At 46.7% G+C, this 16,486-nt stretch overlaps 1 protein-coding gene across 2 annotated transcripts in view; it reads left to right on the forward strand.

Annotated features, from left to right (window-relative positions):
- The window catches only part of LOC118624034 (cat eye syndrome critical region protein 2), a 172,532-nt gene that overhangs the window by 150,253 nt on the left and 5,793 nt on the right, over window positions 1-16,486 (forward strand). For both annotated transcript variants that reach the window (XM_036251964.1, XM_036251965.1), the window contains exons 9-15: window positions 10,696-10,825; window positions 11,316-11,353; window positions 11,431-11,522; window positions 11,753-11,879; window positions 13,045-13,430; window positions 15,163-15,291; window positions 15,472-16,294. In XM_036251964.1, coding sequence (XP_036107857.1) covers window positions 10,696-10,825; window positions 11,316-11,353; window positions 11,431-11,522; window positions 11,753-11,879; window positions 13,045-13,430; window positions 15,163-15,291; window positions 15,472-16,294 — 1,725 coding nt within the window. The remainder of the gene's footprint in view (window positions 1-10,695; window positions 10,826-11,315; window positions 11,354-11,430; window positions 11,523-11,752; window positions 11,880-13,044; window positions 13,431-15,162; window positions 15,292-15,471; window positions 16,295-16,486) is intronic.

Below are 16,486 nucleotides of genomic sequence, written 5' to 3' on the forward strand. Positions count from 1 at the left end.
CAAAACTTATTCTTGTGGCTTAGTTTCTGTACTTGTAAGATTAATAATACTTGTGTTATAGATTGTTTTTTAAATCAACAAATATTTTTTAGTGCCCACTCTGTGCCAGGCGCTGTTGCAGAAATACAGTGTTAAATAAAATAAGATACTACTTGCCCTGGCCAGTTTTGCTCAGTGGTTAGAGCGTTGGCCTGCAGATTGAATGGTCGTGTGTTCGATTCCCAGTCAAGGGCACATATCTAGGTTGCAGATTCCATCACTGGCCCTGGTCAGGGTCGTGTGAGAGACAACCAATCGATGTGTCTTTCACGTCAATGTTTCTCTCCCTCCCTCCCTTCCACTCTATCAAAAATTCAATGGAAAAATATCCTTGGGCGAGGATTAACAAAAACAATAAATAAAATAAGATACTCCTTTCATGGAATTGACATTGTAATGGTAGCAAAACACAGTAAACAAATATTATAGAACCATAAATAATGGTTAGTAATATGAAGAAAAGTAAAACTGGTTTAGAGTGTGCCCTGGCCGGGTTTGCTCAGCGGTTAGAGCGCCAGCCCATGGAACAGAGTCCTGGGTTCGGTTCCTGGTAAGGGCACGTACCTCAGCTGCGGTTTGTCCCCGGCCCCTGTTGGGTTGTGTGGGTAGCAGCCAGTCGATGTGTGTCTCTCACATCGATGTTTCTCTATCTCTTCACCCCTCTTTCCCTCCCACTCTATCTGAAGATAAGTGCAAAAAAAATGTCCTCGTGTGAGGATTAAAAAAAAGGAGATGTAAGGATACACATGGCATTTAAATAAGATCGTCGAGCCCTGGCCAGCTTGGCTCAGCAGTTAGAGTGTCGGCCCTCAGACCAGAGTCCTGGGTTTGATTCCTGCTAAGGGTATGTACCTTGGTTTCAATTCGTCCCCGGCCCCAGTTGGGGTCGTATGGGTGGCAGCCAATCGATGTGTCTCTCTCACATCAATCTTTCTCTCTCTCTCCCTCTCCCTCCCACTCTGTCTAAAGATAAATGTAAAAATATCTTTGGGTGAGGATTAAAATAAATAAATAAAATCGTCAAGATGGCCATCTGTGAAAATGTGACTTTTTTGGTTTGTTTTTTAAATCCTCACCAAAAGACATTTTTGCATTTATCTTCAGATAGAGCAGGGGGGAGCGAGGGAGGAAGAAAGAGAGAGAAACATTGAGTGGTTGCCACCCACATGACCCCAACCGGGGCTGGGGACAAACTACAACCCAGGTACGTGCCCTTAGTGGGAACTGAACCCGGGATTCTCTGATCCGCGGGCCGATGCTCCAGCCGCTGAGCCAAGCTGGCCAGGACTGAAAATAGGACATTGAATAGTGCAGTGAGTGTGGGCGTCCGTGACTGTCTGACGGGAGAGCGCTGCAGGCAGAGGGCGCGAGGGCAGAGGCTGGGTCGGGCCCAGCCAGGTGCCGGTGTGCACACGCGAGGAGCAGGCTGGAGGGAATGCGCTCAGGCAGGTGAGTCGGGGTCATGTGTAGGGCTGTGCAGAGCCTAGTAAGAAGGATTAAATGGGAACAAAAACAATCCCTGGCACACAGGAAGCTCACAAATGATAGTCATCATACAGAAAATGTAGAAAGCATGTTTACAAGGTATACGATAGTTACCAACAATAACTTTCCTGGCTTCTTAGTAGCTAAGGTTTTAAAAAGGGAAATAATAGACTATTTACTGATAGGAGAGTTCATATTTTAAACAACTAATATAGATAAACAAGCTTTTTGTGACATTAAATTCTAAGCTTTCATTATGTGGGCCTTTTTACCATTTAACTGATACGTGGGTTGAGGGTGAGTCAGAACATATTTCATATTCATGTTTAAGTTCTGTTTATAAAAGGAGCAAACAGCTTACGACTAGTTTTGTTCTAGTGTATGCCTCCACACATTGCTGGCCGTGGGCTACTAGCACGCTCTCCTGTAGCTGCTGGAAAACTCGTGTGCTACGACACAGAAGCGTGTTTCCAAGGGGAGGCCTCATAGCTTTCACTTGTTTAAATAAATTTGAAAGGAGGGAAGTGGGTTAAGAAAGATATAAAGGGTCCGGCTGGTGTGGCTCAGTGGTTGAGCGTCGACCCATGCACCAGGAGTTCACCAGTTTGATTCCCGGTCAGGGCACATGCCCAGACTGGCCCGATCCCCAGTGGGGGGCATGCAGGAGGCAGCCAATCGATGTTCTCTCTTATCAATGTTTCTATCTCTCTCTGCCTCTCACTTCCTCTCTCCCTAAAATCAATAAAGGAAAAAACCAAAAACATTTAGCTAGAAAGAAGCAGCCCAAATGGAAACAACTCAGATACCGTCAATGGATGAGTAGATAAACCAAATGTGGTATAATCGCCTTTCCATAACTGTGGTGGTTATCATGTTCACCTCACAGAATGTGGTTTGTACTTACCATGGAGTATGTGTTAGCCTTATAAAGAGAGGACTTTCTGACACCTGCTACAACATGGCTGGACCTTGAACACATTGTTCTTGAAATGAGCCATGGTGAGAGGACATCGGGAGTTTGATGGGTACAGAGCTTCCATTTGGGATGGTGAATAAGTTCTGGAAGTAGATAATGGTGATGGTTGCACAATATTGTTAATGTGATGCTACTGAATTGTACACTTAAATGGTTTTAAAAGATACTTTTTATGTACTTTTACTAAAACATTAAAAAGGGGAAAAGGCCAATAAAGGTACTGCTGTTAACTAGTGTTGCGTTTACATACAAAGGATACTGCAAGATTGGATTATAAAATAGTCATGCTAAGTCCGAATGGAAGTGGACATTATTGAAACTTCCTTGTTTTTATTTTATTTTATCTTTTTATTATTTTTTAATACTCACCCAAGCATATTTTTCCATTTATCTTCAGATAGAAGTGGGGGGGGGGGGGACACATCAATGTGAGAGAGACACATCGATTGGTGGCCTCCCGCATGACCCCAACCAGGGCTGGGGACCGAACCACCGAGGTACATGTCCTTGATAGGAATTGAACCCACAACTCTTTAGTCTGCGGGCCGATGCCCAGCCACTGAGCCAAACTGGCCTGCGCTTCCTTGTTTTCTTAATAGTTGATAGGCTGTCTGAAAACTCTTATCTCAGATCCATTATTCTACGTACATGTCAGTTCCTAAGATAGTTCCTTCCTTGGTTAAGATTTCAGATGTGCTCTTACAAAAGGGATTTATACAATATTAGAAATCTTAACTAAGGAAGGAAATTTATCAGGAACTGTTTTTAGGGAAACTAAAAACATTAGTACCTTAGGTTGAATTGTGGGTGTGGAGTGGTCAGTCTGGAGAATTTCTGTTTCTCCCCAGGGATAACCACCACACCTGAATCCCTGCAGCAGATGAAGTGAAAATTAGATGTTGAAAGCACCACTGTGAACAATAGTTGGTGCATGCAGTAGACAAAGAAGGAATATATTGAGCATTATTAGATATAAAAAGGAATTGTAAAATAAAGAGAAAATAACCTTGATGAAAATACAGGCAGATTCAAAGGAAACAAATAGAACTCTTAGAAATGTGAAGTATGCCTGTAGTGTTAATAAGCAGGTTAAGTGGTTTAGGTACTCATCAAAGTGTGTCAGCAACTTCCAGTCATGATGGCAGGTAGGTAAACGCAGTATCGCATCCTCCCACAACCACATCAAAGTCACATCTAAACTACAGAACAATCATCATTCAGAACCGCCTGAAATCTAGCTGAATGGAAGTCCTACAACTACGGCATTAAAGCAGCAGCCACATCCAGACTGGTAGGAGGGCGGAGGGGACAGGCTGGGCCCACACCCACGTGTGGCGGATAAAAATCAGGAGGACACCTCAGCTGGGAAGGTCCTCCCTGAGGACTGAGGGGTCCCCTCCCACACCAGGTGCCCCGCTCAGGGTTCCAGTGCCAGGAAGAGAATCCCCATCACTTCTGGCTGGAACAACCAGCAGGAACTGAGAGTCGAAAGCTGACGCGGCTGGAGCCCCAGGCAGCTCCTTAAAGGGCCCGCGCACGGACTTGTCGGACTCACTCCCTCTAAGCTTGGAGGGGAGGCAGCTTTGAGGCTGCCAGAGAGACACAGGGAAGAACTGAGCTGTTTGGCACTGGAGAGGGGGCTTCCTTGGGGACAAACGTGCTGTCAGAGGCCTTTGTTCCTTTGGTGAGCCCTTCCCTGGGGCAGCAGACAGAAGCCATATTTGGGACTCCAGCAACCTGGCTCACACTGGTAGCCCCGCCCTGTTGACTCCCTGAGGCCCTGCCCCACCCATCTTTCAGGCCCACCCAGTTGCTTAACCATAGGATTGGCCTGTCTTAGACCTGCTTCAGGTTTTCCTAAATTCTTTCAAACAAGCAGCATCTGGTCTCATACCTCTCTTTAAGTAATACATAGAAACAAACAGGGAGGCAGCCAAAATCAGGAGACAAACAGGTCCTAAATGAAAGAACAGAACAAAACCCCAGGAAAAGAACTAAGCAAAATGGAGATAAGCAACCTAACATGCTGAGTTCAAAATACTACTTATAAGGATGCTCAATGAACTTGGTGAGAACCTCAGCAAACTTAGTGAGGGCCTCAAGAGCATAAAAAAGGACCAGTCAGAAATGGAGGCACTAACTGAAATAATGAATAATTTACACAGATTCAGTAGTAGAGTAGGTAAAGCCAAGAAGCAAACCATCGATTTGGAATATAAGGAAGCAAAAAATACCCAATCAGAACAGCAAAAAGAAAAAAGAATCCAAAAAAATTAGGATAGTGTAAGGAGCCTCTGGGACAACTTCAAGTGTGCCAACATTGCATCTTGTGTGTGCCAGAAGGAGAAGAGAGAGAACAAGAAATTAAAAACCTATTTGAACTAATAATGGCTGAAAAATTCCCTAACTTGGTAAAGGAAACAGACACACAAGTCCAGGAAGCACAGAGAGTCCCAAACAAGATGAACCCAAAGAGGACCACACCAAGACACATCATCATCAAAATGCAAAAGGTTCAAGACAAAGAGAGAATCTTAAAAGCAGCAAGAGAAAAGCAGTTAGTTACCTACAAGGGAATTCCCATAAGACTCAGCAGATTTCTCAAAAGCAACATTGCAGGCCAGGAGGGAGTGGCAAGAAATATTCAGAGTGATGAAAAGCAAGAACCTACAACCAAGGTTACTCTATCCTGCAAAGCTGTCATAGAGAATCGATGGCCATATAAAGAGTTTCCCAGACAAGAAAAAGTTAAAGGAGTTCATCACCACCAAACCGTTATTATATGAAATGTCAAAGGGTCTTTTGAAGAAAAAGATAAAATATATGAACAAACAAAATGGCAATGAATACATATCTATCAACAATGGAATCTACAAACAAAATGAACAGGCAGAGCAGAAACATTCTCATAGATACAGAGAACATTTTGTTGGTTGCCAGATGGGAAGGGGGTTGTGGGAATGGGTGAAAAAGGTGAAGGGATTAAGAAGTACAAATTGGTTGCTAGACTGACAAACCTCAAAGGGAAGGGGGTTGGAGGGTGGGAAGAAGTAAACCAAAGAACTTACATGCATAACCAATGCACACAGACAACAGCATGGGAAAAGGCAGGAGGGGGCTGGAGTGGGGAGGAGGGAGTTAATGGGTGGAAAATGAGAAACATCTGTAATACATTCAACAATAAAGATTTAAAAAACCATATTCATAGATACAACAGTCTGATGTTAGCCAGAGGGAAAGGGGGTTGGGGAGTAGGCAGAGGTGGGCAGAGCAGGGGAAATGGGAACAGAAGGAGACTGCTTGGGGCAATGGCTCACGATGCAGTGCAGTGCATACATACATGGTGTTTTGTTGAGTGGTATTTATACAATTTGCATGAGTTTGTGAACCAATGTCACCCTAATAAATGAACTAATAAAAAAAAGTGGGTCAGCACACTGGAAGGTTGTCTGGGTAACTGGAGGGACTGCAGCACTGAGACAGACGGTGGAGAGAGGAAAGTAGGTGCCTTTGGAATCAGCCAGTATGTATTCGTGAGAACGACATATGGGGCTTTGGTTAAATGGAGTTACAGAAGTAAAAATGTTACAAGGGAGTTTGAGTTAGCACCCCTAAAGCAATGGGAACAAAGGGAAGCGGTTGGAATTATGGGGATCTAGAAGTTGAGGGGGATTCTGCAGTTGGACCTCAGACATTGGATGGTGGGCACTGCTGGTACATCCTAAGGCCAGCAGCAAGCTGGTTCTGGGACTAAACAACCTGGTTATCAGGGCCAACTGCATCTCCCCAGGTAAAATACTGCTATGGCCCCAGCCAGTGTGGCTCAGTTGTTTGAACGTCATCCCATGCACGGAGAGGTCTCTGGTTTGATTCCTGGTCAGGGCACACATGCCCAGGTTGCGGGCTCGATACCAATCCAGGGCGTGTAGGAAGCAGGCAGTCGATGTTTCTCTCTTTCTCTAGAATCTGTAAAAACACTTTTTTTTTTAAAGATACTGCTTTTGTAGGCATGGTGTTGAACAGTAATAGCAAGCAAACAAGAAGAAATAAACCCTTCTCCCCTCATCCTGCCTCCCACTCTTCCTCTAGTAACCCCTTCTCACAAAGTACATAAAGCCAGTAGAGAATGGAGAAGTGAGGGATTTGGAGCTCACACAAATAGCTTAATAACAGGCTCAGGTGTCATGGAGAATGAACGGCCCAATATGTGTCTCCTCCTGTAAGTTCTAAAATGAATCGGGAATGAGGCAGAGTAATTAATCAGATACAATGGTTGAGATTTGATTACGTGAAAAAAAATCCTCAGATTTAGGAAACAAGAAGAGATGTAAACACATGGTACTGAATTACGGAATGTATACCCACAGATAAATAAAATAACCAGCTTGGAAACAACATTTCCTTAGGGGAATCCTATAATAGTGGAGGCAGACTTCTCAGAAGCAACAGTAGGATTCAGGAGAAAATGGAATTAGATTGTGTATTAGTTTCCTAGGGCTAGCATAACAAATGACCATAACTAGGTGTTTTTAAACAGAAATGTATTTACTCAGAGTTCTGGAGACTAGAACCCTGAAATCCAGGTGCTGACAAGGCCACACCCTCTCCGTGGCTCAGGGAGAACCCTTCCTTGCCTCTTCTGGCTCTAGTGGTTTCTAGCACTCCTTGGGTGTTGGGTGTGGCAGTCTCTGAAAACTTAGAATAGAGGGGATAGCTATAAGAAAAATCTAAGTAGAGAGTCTTTTAATGGGGAGACCTGAGAACTATTCCCTTTCAAAGTTAGGAAAGCAAAGATTTTTCTTATTTTCTTTGTCATTGCCTCTGGTTCACATTGTATTGTTTTATAAGGGTTTCTTCTCTAGAAAGGAAAGGTGTGTGTGTGTGTGTGTGTGTACATACACTATATGTATATATAGTGTGAGATAGCTGGATTCAGTATCATACAAATACCAATATGGTTTTTTTTGTTTTTTGTTTTCAAAAAACTATGATGCGATAGCAAGAGAATTTCTAATACTCAGAAATTCTGGTGGTCTCTAAATATCATTTCCCTCTAGGGGGAACCAAGACTAGAGAAATGGCTGATTCCCGTACTGTGGCAGTAAAAAATTGAGATGAAACAAAAAGCCAGGAAGCACCGAAATCCTGGAATTCCTGTCCAAAAGTACAGGAGCCAACTGGAAGGGAGTCTTACTGGTCAAAATGGGACATTTTGAGCATTTGGGTGTGGGAGACAACCAAAAACCTCAGTAGGTTTTAAAAATTAAGTAAGTTAAATAATCATGTGTTCATGGTGATTGTTTGTTTGTTTATTTATTTACTTTTGGTACGTGCCCCTAGCAGGAACCAAACCTCAGACTCTCTGGTCCACAGCCGATGCTCCAACCGCTGAGCCAAACCGGTCAGGGCCATGGTAGTATTTTTTAAAAATCAGTGATCCCCTTAGGAGTTTAATGGGATAACTTGCTATTCTAAAAACTGGTAAAGTAGAAGGAAAAAATTAGGAATTTTTTTAATAGACTTCTTTTTCAGAATTTTCAAATAATTGATGAGGAAAGAAGGGTTTGGTTAAGACCTACAGCAGGAATAGTGGAATTAGAATAAATGATGAGAACATGGGTCTGGGCAGAACTGTTCTCAGCCACGGCTCCAGGGCACTGTGAAGCCCTGATCCCTGGAGTAGAAATACGCTAACTTCTGCAAAGGGCTGGACAGCGTGTTTCAGGCCTGGAGGCCGAACAGTGTTGTGCTCCCATAAAACTTGATTGTAGCAAAAGCTACAGGTCAGCTCTTCCCTTCATGCTGTAGTGGCTGTTTTGCATCCCTCTTCCCTAAAGTATCTGTTATATACAGCGAATTCACTTCTGTCCTGTGCATCTTTAGAGGTACTAGGTATATACCTTGGAATTTTTGAGGAAACAGTCACACAAATAATGCTCTCTGCAGCTTAATTCTGTCTTCGAACTCTGGTTAATCTTTAGGTGAAAGACTGATGAGAGAGAATCAGGTTAACGGATGAATTTTAGCCTCACAGAATGACAGCTAATCAAATACTGTGTCTCAGAAGGAAGTATAGAGCATCATCTGTGAAATACTGCCAAAAAATCAAGCCTATCTGATCAGAGCCTGTAGTTGTAGCCACCAGGTCACAGGAAAGTTAGAGGGCAGTGGAGCATGGCGCCACCGTGTGGATGCCATCAGCCGACTCCGTCACGTGGGATTCTGCAAGGACACAGTGGCCACGGTTCTCCAAGAAATAGAGGGACACTTAGAAGTTCAATTCAAGGGACATATCAACTACATGTAGTGTATGAACCTTTTTGGATTTGATTCGAACACAACTTTTTTTAATCCTCAATAGAGGATATTTTTACATTTATCTTCAGACAGCGTGAGGAAGAGAGAGAGAAACATTGATGTGAGAGGGAGACATCGATTGGTTGCCACCCGCATGACCCCAACTGGGTCCCGGGATGAACTGCAACCAAGGTACATGCCCTTGGCCGGAATTGAACCCATGACTCTGGTCCGCAGGCCAATGCTCTAACCACTGAACTAACCAGCCAGGGCCGAACAAACCAACTTTTTAAAATATTGAACAGGTGGGAAGTTTTTACCCTTAGTCAATATTTGATAATAAATAAATCATTTATAGTCTTATAATTCATACAGAAGAGCAGAGGGCCAAGGATAGCTGATTTCCCAAAACAATGTGGTAGGAGCACTCATTCTGCCGAGTGAGTGGCAGTGGGTGAGCTCTGAGGTTGGCACAGAAATGGTGATCGGAGCAGTGGAGTGGAGACCGGAGACACCTGGGAGCCGGGAGGTCTTCCATCAGCAGCACCAGTACAGCTGCTTACTGGTTAGGGGGTGAGAGGAGGGCATCTCTCGCTTCGCATCTAAAAATAAGTTCAAGATAGACTGAAGGCCAAAACTTTCTGAAGAAAATGTAGGTGAATATCTTTAAGATGTTGAGATAAAAAGAATCCTGTCACAGCAGTGAAAGACCATGGGGCCTGTTCCTCAGGGAAGAAAACAAGATCGCTCTTGGCTTCTCCCTTCCATTTCATGTCTCAAAATGTTCTTCATCCCCTGGCCTTTTCTTTCTCCTGACCTTTTCTTTCTCCTGACCTTCCTGTTCCCTACTGGGCTAGCAGTGGGAATGGCACGTGTGTTTCTCATGAGCCAGAGAAGAACCATCCCTGCCTTCCACCTCCAGGCCAGTTCCAGCTGGCATCTTGTCCACGGTTTCCAGCCAGACTTGGCACTGCCCCTGGCTTGGGAGGGGCCCGCTGCTGGGGGGTGGGTTGAAGAGCAAAGACAATTGATGCGCATGGATGCCTTTGTAAGTGCACAGCCTCGAGAGCTTGGAGATGCTTATAAAATCCTGCCTGATCTTTAAAAAATGTATGTTGCTTTTTTGTTAAATATGTTCTTATTGATACTTAGAGAGGAAGGGAGAGGGAGAAAGAGAGAAACGTACATTGGCTGCCTCCTGCACACTCCCTGGTAGTAATCGAGACTGTAGCCTGGGCATGTGCCTTGACCAGGAATCAAACCTGCGCCTCAATGCATGGGGTCGGGGGTTGCTCAATCCACTGAGCCCACCAGCCTGGGGTGTAGTTTTTTGAGGGAAAGAGGTAAGGTCTATGGTAGTGATAGGATCATCTTCAGTCTTTTTTTTTTTAATCCTCACCCAAGGACATTTTTGCATTTATTTTCAGACAGAAGGGGAGGGATGGAGAGAGAGGGCGAGAGAAACATTGATGTGAGAGAGACACATCCACTGGCCACCACCCACATGACCCCACCTAGGGCTGGGGATGAACTGCAACCGAGGTACGTGCCCTTAGTGGGAACTGAACCCGGGTCCCTCTGGTCCACGGGCCCACGCTCTAAGCGCTGAGCCAAACTGGCCAAGGCATAGTCTTCTATTTTCTTTATTTTTCTTCTAATTTCACTATTCTTCAGCCTTGCCATGTTCCCTCCCCTGTTCCAGTGCTTGCCTTACCGTCTCGTCACTCAGCTCGAGCCCAGTGTGATGAAATGAAACAGCCCCACTCTTTTTATCATTCACAAAGCAGCCCAGCTGCAGCGTCCTCCTCGCCAGGAGACGGCTGGCGAAGGGAGCAGTCAGCATCTCTGTAAGTAGAGCCTTCACTCACTCGTGCCGTGATGCTTTGTGTGCACTGCAGACCGGGCCAAGAGGAGGAAGCTCCGGGAAGAAAGGGCATGGCTGCTGGCCCAAGGGAAGGAGCTCCCCCCAGAGCTGTCCCACCTGGACCCTCACTCCCCCGTGCGGGAGGAAAAAAAGACTAAAGACCTGTGAGTATGTAATGATACTAACATTAGCAACCTGTGAAATTTGTTAAACACAGGCATTGCGCTAATAAGCACTTTTCCCCTTTAGCCCTGAAAACAACCCTATGCGGTTCATGAGCTTCTGCTTCTATTTTATGCTTTTTTGGTTATTCTTTGTGTCATAAATATTCTGTAGAGTAAAATAAAACCTGGGAAAGACTGCTGTTAAATAACTAACATAGGATCATAAATTAAGTTTTGGGTCAGCAAAGCCACCCCATCATTTTATAGATGAGAAAAATGATATTTCCTGTTTTTGCTTAAGTATGCTAACCTTCAGCTCTCTTCATAATTATTTTCAGGAGTGTTATAACTCTTACAAAGTTATCTTTCATGAAAATTATTGGATCTATCCCAAAACCTGGTGCAGTCAGCTGTATTTGTGGTTGAATTAAGAGCGTTAAGGAGAGAGGTGGTCAGAATTACTATTAATTTCTCACTTTTCGATTTACAGCTTTGAGTTGGATGACGATTTCACCGCCATGCACAAAGGTCAGTCTCCATTCCCGCCCACGTTTCTGGTGGAGGTGTTGCTGTGTTGGGTGTTAAGCTCTCTCTCTGCCTCCCAGTTCTAGATGTGCTCAAGGCTCACAAGGATTCCTGGCCCTTTTTGGAACCTGTGGATGAATCATATGCCCCAAACTATTATCAGATTATTAAGGTAATGAAGCCTACTGTGCAGTTACACCTTTCGTGACATTTGTTTTGCTCTTGCTTTTTGTTGTTGTTTTGTTTTGTTTTGTTTTGTTGGAGTTCGTCTGTTATTCCTGGAGAGCCGGGTTTGTAGGATATATACTAAGCTTCGGAGCAAATCAATAGCATGATTCCTTTGCCTCGTACGGATTGAGATGTTTTCTCCAGCATATTGAGATTGAATGTGTCCTGGTCTAGGTTCCCATGGATATTTCAAGTATGGAGAAGAAATTAAATGGAGGTTTATACTGTACCAAGGAGGAATTTGTAAATGACATGAAGACTATGTTCAGGAATTGCCGAAAATATAACGGGGAAAGTAGTGGTAAGTGGAGAAGGTTTGTTCTGGGTGCGCATAAGCTATACCGTTATAACCAAGACTAAAATGCCTTTTCTTTTAGAAATACACATGCTAGTGATTCGGACCTTTCTTTGGTCTACAAAAGGATGTGCTTTAAAAGCCGTGGATCTGCCCTGGCTGGTTTGGCTCAGTGATTAGAGCGTCGGCCTGCGGTCTGGAGAGACCTGGGTTCGGTTCCCGCTAAGGGCACGTACCTCGGTTGCAGTTTGTCCCCGGCCCTTGGTTGGTTGTGCGGGTGGCAGCCACTCAATGTGTCCCTTTCACGTTGATGTTTTTTTTTCTCTCTCTCCCTCCCACTCTGTCTGAACAAAAAATGGAAAAATGTCCTCAGGTGAGGATTTTAAAAAGGCCGTGGAGCTGGCAGTTCGGGCCCCTTGACGGCGTGTGCCAGGAGCTCTTGCCGCTCACACGAGAGGGGGTGCCGCTGGTGGCCACTGCTCAGGCTCCTCCTCATGGTTCTCCTTTTTTTTTTTTTTTTTTTTTTGTTATCCTCACCCGAGGATATTTTTCCACTTTTTGTACAGATAGAGTGGGAGGGAGAGAGAGGAAGGGAGAGAGAGAGAGAAACATCGACGTGAAGGGACACATCGAGTGGCTGCCACCCGCACGACCAACCAGGGCCGGGGACAAACTGCAACCGAAGTACGTGCCCTTAGCGGGAACCGAACCCAGGTCTCTCCGGACCGCAGGCCGACGCTCTAACCGCTGAGCCAAACTGGCCAGGGCCTCCTCATGGTTCTGCGGCCAGTCTGGGTCCAGTGTGCACTGTGCCTGCTTAACACAGGCAGCGAGCCGCGGGCAGGACTGCGCTGGGGCTGATTCTCTGCCGTCTGATAATCAAGTGTGTGTGGGTCCTGGTGTAAAACTTGGAGCCATTTATCCTTGGCTCAGTGTGCCTCAGTTTAAACCCTGAGCAGATTCAATGATTATATTTGATATTTCTGCAATTTCACAAAATTTTGACTGGTTTGGAATAATAGTCCCAGAGTTGCTGTTCCAGCCATACAAACTGCAGCCTCTCAGGACAAAAACTCAGAGTTTGCCCCAGTAGCATCTTCTGTTCACCAGTAGTAGACTGGTCTTTTGTGGCCTGTAAAAGCTGGAGGGAAACCCTTGTGTCTTCTCATAGAGTATACCAAGATGTCGGATAATTTAGAGAGGTGTTTCCACCGGGCAATGATGAAGCATTTTCCTGGCGAAGATGGAGACACAGATGAAGAATTTTGGATCCGAGAGGATGAGAAGCGGGAGAAGAAACGGAGTCGGGCTGGGCGAAGTGGCGGAAGCCATGTCTGCACCCGCTCCAGGGATGCCGAGCCCGCCAGGAAGCAGCAGCCCGTGGAGAACGGAGGCAAAGCCCTGCCACCTGCTCGCCGAGCTCCCCCTTCTGGAGGCGACCAGAGCAGCACCTCCACACCGCGCCCTCTGGAGGTGGGCACCTCCAACAGCCGCGGCCTTGCGCACCCCCCGCACTACGGAGGGATGCCCAACCAGGCACCCCTTTTAAACCAGATGGTAAGAAATAGCTCAAGTTCTGCTGAGGCTTCTCCCAGTTGGTGAATTCAGAGGGAGGGAAAGTTGGCTCCTCGTCATGATAATTTTGCTGTAGGTGGGTGGTTTTTTCTCCCCTCGTCTCTTTCTTCTGTGCTTCCTTTTTTTAAATTAATTTGTTTATTTTATTTATTTATTTATTTATTTTTGAGAGAGAGAAACATGGGTTGTCTGCTTTCTACACACCCTCCACTGAGGATCAAGCCCAAAACCCGGGCCTGTGCCCTGGCCAGGAGTGGAGCTGGGACCACTCAGTCCACTGAGCCACCCAGCCGGGCACATTCTTCCTTTAGTCCTCCTGTCTCTTAATCATTTGACCCACACATTCTCTTTTTGGGCAAAAATTGGGATTAAAAATATCTCAAGTCATTTTCTGTATAAAGCACAGAGGTACAGCCCCAGCTGGGTGGCTCAGCTGGTTGGAACATCGTCCTGTACCCCAAAAAAAGGCTGCAGATTTCATTCTCAGAGTACATACCTGGTATTGTTGTGAGTTCGACCCCTCATCATTTTGTGCATACGGGAGGCAACCATTCAATGCTTCTCGCATTCTCTCTCTCTCCCCCAAAACCTCCCCGCCTTGCTCTCTCTCAAATCAATAAGCATGTCCTCAGAAAAATTTTTTTAAAAAAGCATAGCCCTGGCCGGTTTGTCTCAATGGTTAGAGCATAGGCCTGCGGACCAGAGAATCAAGGGTTCGGTCCCAATCTAGGGCATGTATCTCAGTTGCACTTTGGTCCCTGCCCTGATTGGGGTTGTGCAGGACGCAACCAGTCAATGTGTCTCTCTCACATCGATGTTTCTCTCTCCCTCTCTCCCCCTCACACCCCTCCCCCGTCGGAAAATAAATGGAAAAATGTCCTCGGGTGAGGATTTAAAAAATAAAAGTACAGCCCTGGCCAGTTTGGCTCAGCGGTTAGAGCGTCGGCCTGAGGACCAGAGAGACCCGAATTCGTTTCCCAAGAAGGGCATGTACCTCAGTTGCAGGTTTTCCCCGGCCCCAGTTCGGGTCATGTGGGTGGCAGCCACTTGATATGTCTCTCTTGCACTGATGTTTCTCTCTCCGTGCCCCCCCTCCTGCTCTATCTGTAGATAAATGCAGAAATGTCCTCGGGTGAGGATAAAAAAATTTTTTTTAAAGAAAAAGCATAGAACCTGGTCATGTGGCTCAGTGGAGTGAGCGTCAGCCCATGGACTAAGAGGTCCCGGTTCAATTCCCAGTCAGGGTACATACCCAGGTTGCAGAGTTGATCCCCAGTAGGGGGCGTGCTGGAGGCAGCCGATCGATGTTTCTCACATCCATGTTTCTATCTCTGTCTCCCTCTCTCTATAAAAAAGTCAATAAAACCCTATTTTTTAAAAAAACACAGAGCTACATTACAATATATACAATATACAGCTCATCTGTGTTATTTAAATGTCATGGTGGAAGTCAATTAGCGGGGGAAATTGGCTAAAAAGGCTCTTGGCAGAGGGGGCAATACTGAAAAAGATAAACAAGTCCTCCTCTCTGAGGGAAGGCAGCTCCGGCGCTGGTCCTGGTCGGGGTGAGCCCAGGTCTAGCAGGTCTCTGTCGTGCTGTGCAGGTGCTAGTGGGCAGTGGTGTTCGTCTTCAGGGAAGTCCTTCCTTCCTCCCTCCCTCATGCCTCTTTGCTTCCCCCACCCCCACTCCTTGCCTCCACTCGACACCCTGCAGAGGCCAGCAGTGCCGGGAACGTTTGGCCAACTTCGAGGGTCAGATCCTGCTGGCTTGTATGTCTCCGCCCGAGTCCCAGAGCCACACCCGGGAGAGCCCGTACAGCAGCACCGGCCCTTTGCCGTGCAGGTGAGCAGCCGGTCATTGTATGCAGGTACAGAGAGTCTCCAAGGTGACTTTGAGGAATAGCCTCTTCCCAGGGTGAAGTTAATAATCATCCTGTTCTGTGGAGTCTGCTGCTGTAGACGAAGCACGTTACAGGTGCACCTCATCCTGTGGGTACTCTGTCTTGTCTTTTCTTGTTTTCAGCCTCCAGCTGGAATGAGCAAGCGCCGAGGACCCGGGCTGGGCGCGCCCGAGGAGAAGCAAGTGTGTGGGGGTCTGAGGCCCCTTTCTCACATGGGGTCACATCCTGGATCCTTGCCTCTGGGGCAGATGAGTGGCCCCAGTCAGGATGGAAATATGTACCCCGCAGCTCACTTCCAGCCAGGATTCATTCCTCCCAGGCATGGAGGGGTTCCAGCCCGACCCCCAGACTTTCCTGAAAGCTCAGAAATCCCTCCCAGCCACATGTACCGGTCATACAAATACCTGAACCGAGTGCACCCTGCTGTCTGGAATGGGAACCATGGTGCTGCAAACCCAAGACCCTTGGGGCCAGATGAGAAGCCCCTCATGGGGCCAGGAGCCTCTCACCAGCCTCGCACTCTTAGTCACATGATGGAGTCCCGAGTGATGAGACCACCTCTTCCTCCAAACCAGTGGACTGAACAGTCCAGCTTCCTACCTCACAGCGCTTCCTCCTCAGGGTGTATGCGCCCACCTTGCAAACCTGGTGGGCATCGGTTACCGCCGCCTCTAGCACCGAGTCCCCTGTTCGGAGCACCCCCCCAGGTTCTCCGAGGTGTGCAGGGAGGGGACTCCATGATGGACAGCCCAGAGATGATCGCCATGCAGCAGCTGTCCTCCCGTGTCTGCCCGCCCGGCGTGCCTTACCACCCCCGGCCACCTGCTCCCCCCCGCGTGCCTGGCCCTTTCCCACAGGGAGCTCGCTCGGCGTCTGTCGGTGAGGGAGCCCCCGAGCTCGCCTCGGGGGACCCCGGGAGGACACAGGAGCCTGGAGATGGCCAAGGTGAGTGACTCGCCCTTAAGTGGCTAGCTCATGAACAACCTCACACAGTGTCGAGCCAAATACAAGCTGGTTTCCAGCCTCTTTTTCTTGAACCATTCAGGGTTAGGCCGATCTTGGTATTGTTTTTGATCCCGAGATCCAAAAGATGTGCGGCGACGGTGCCCACTGCACAGGTGCAGGCGTGCGGGGCGC

The sequence above is a fragment of the Molossus molossus genome, unplaced genomic scaffold, assembly GCF_014108415.1.
Source record: "Molossus molossus isolate mMolMol1 unplaced genomic scaffold, mMolMol1.p scaffold_m16_p_10, whole genome shotgun sequence".
Classification (NCBI taxonomy): Eukaryota; Metazoa; Chordata; class Mammalia; order Chiroptera; family Molossidae; genus Molossus; species Molossus molossus.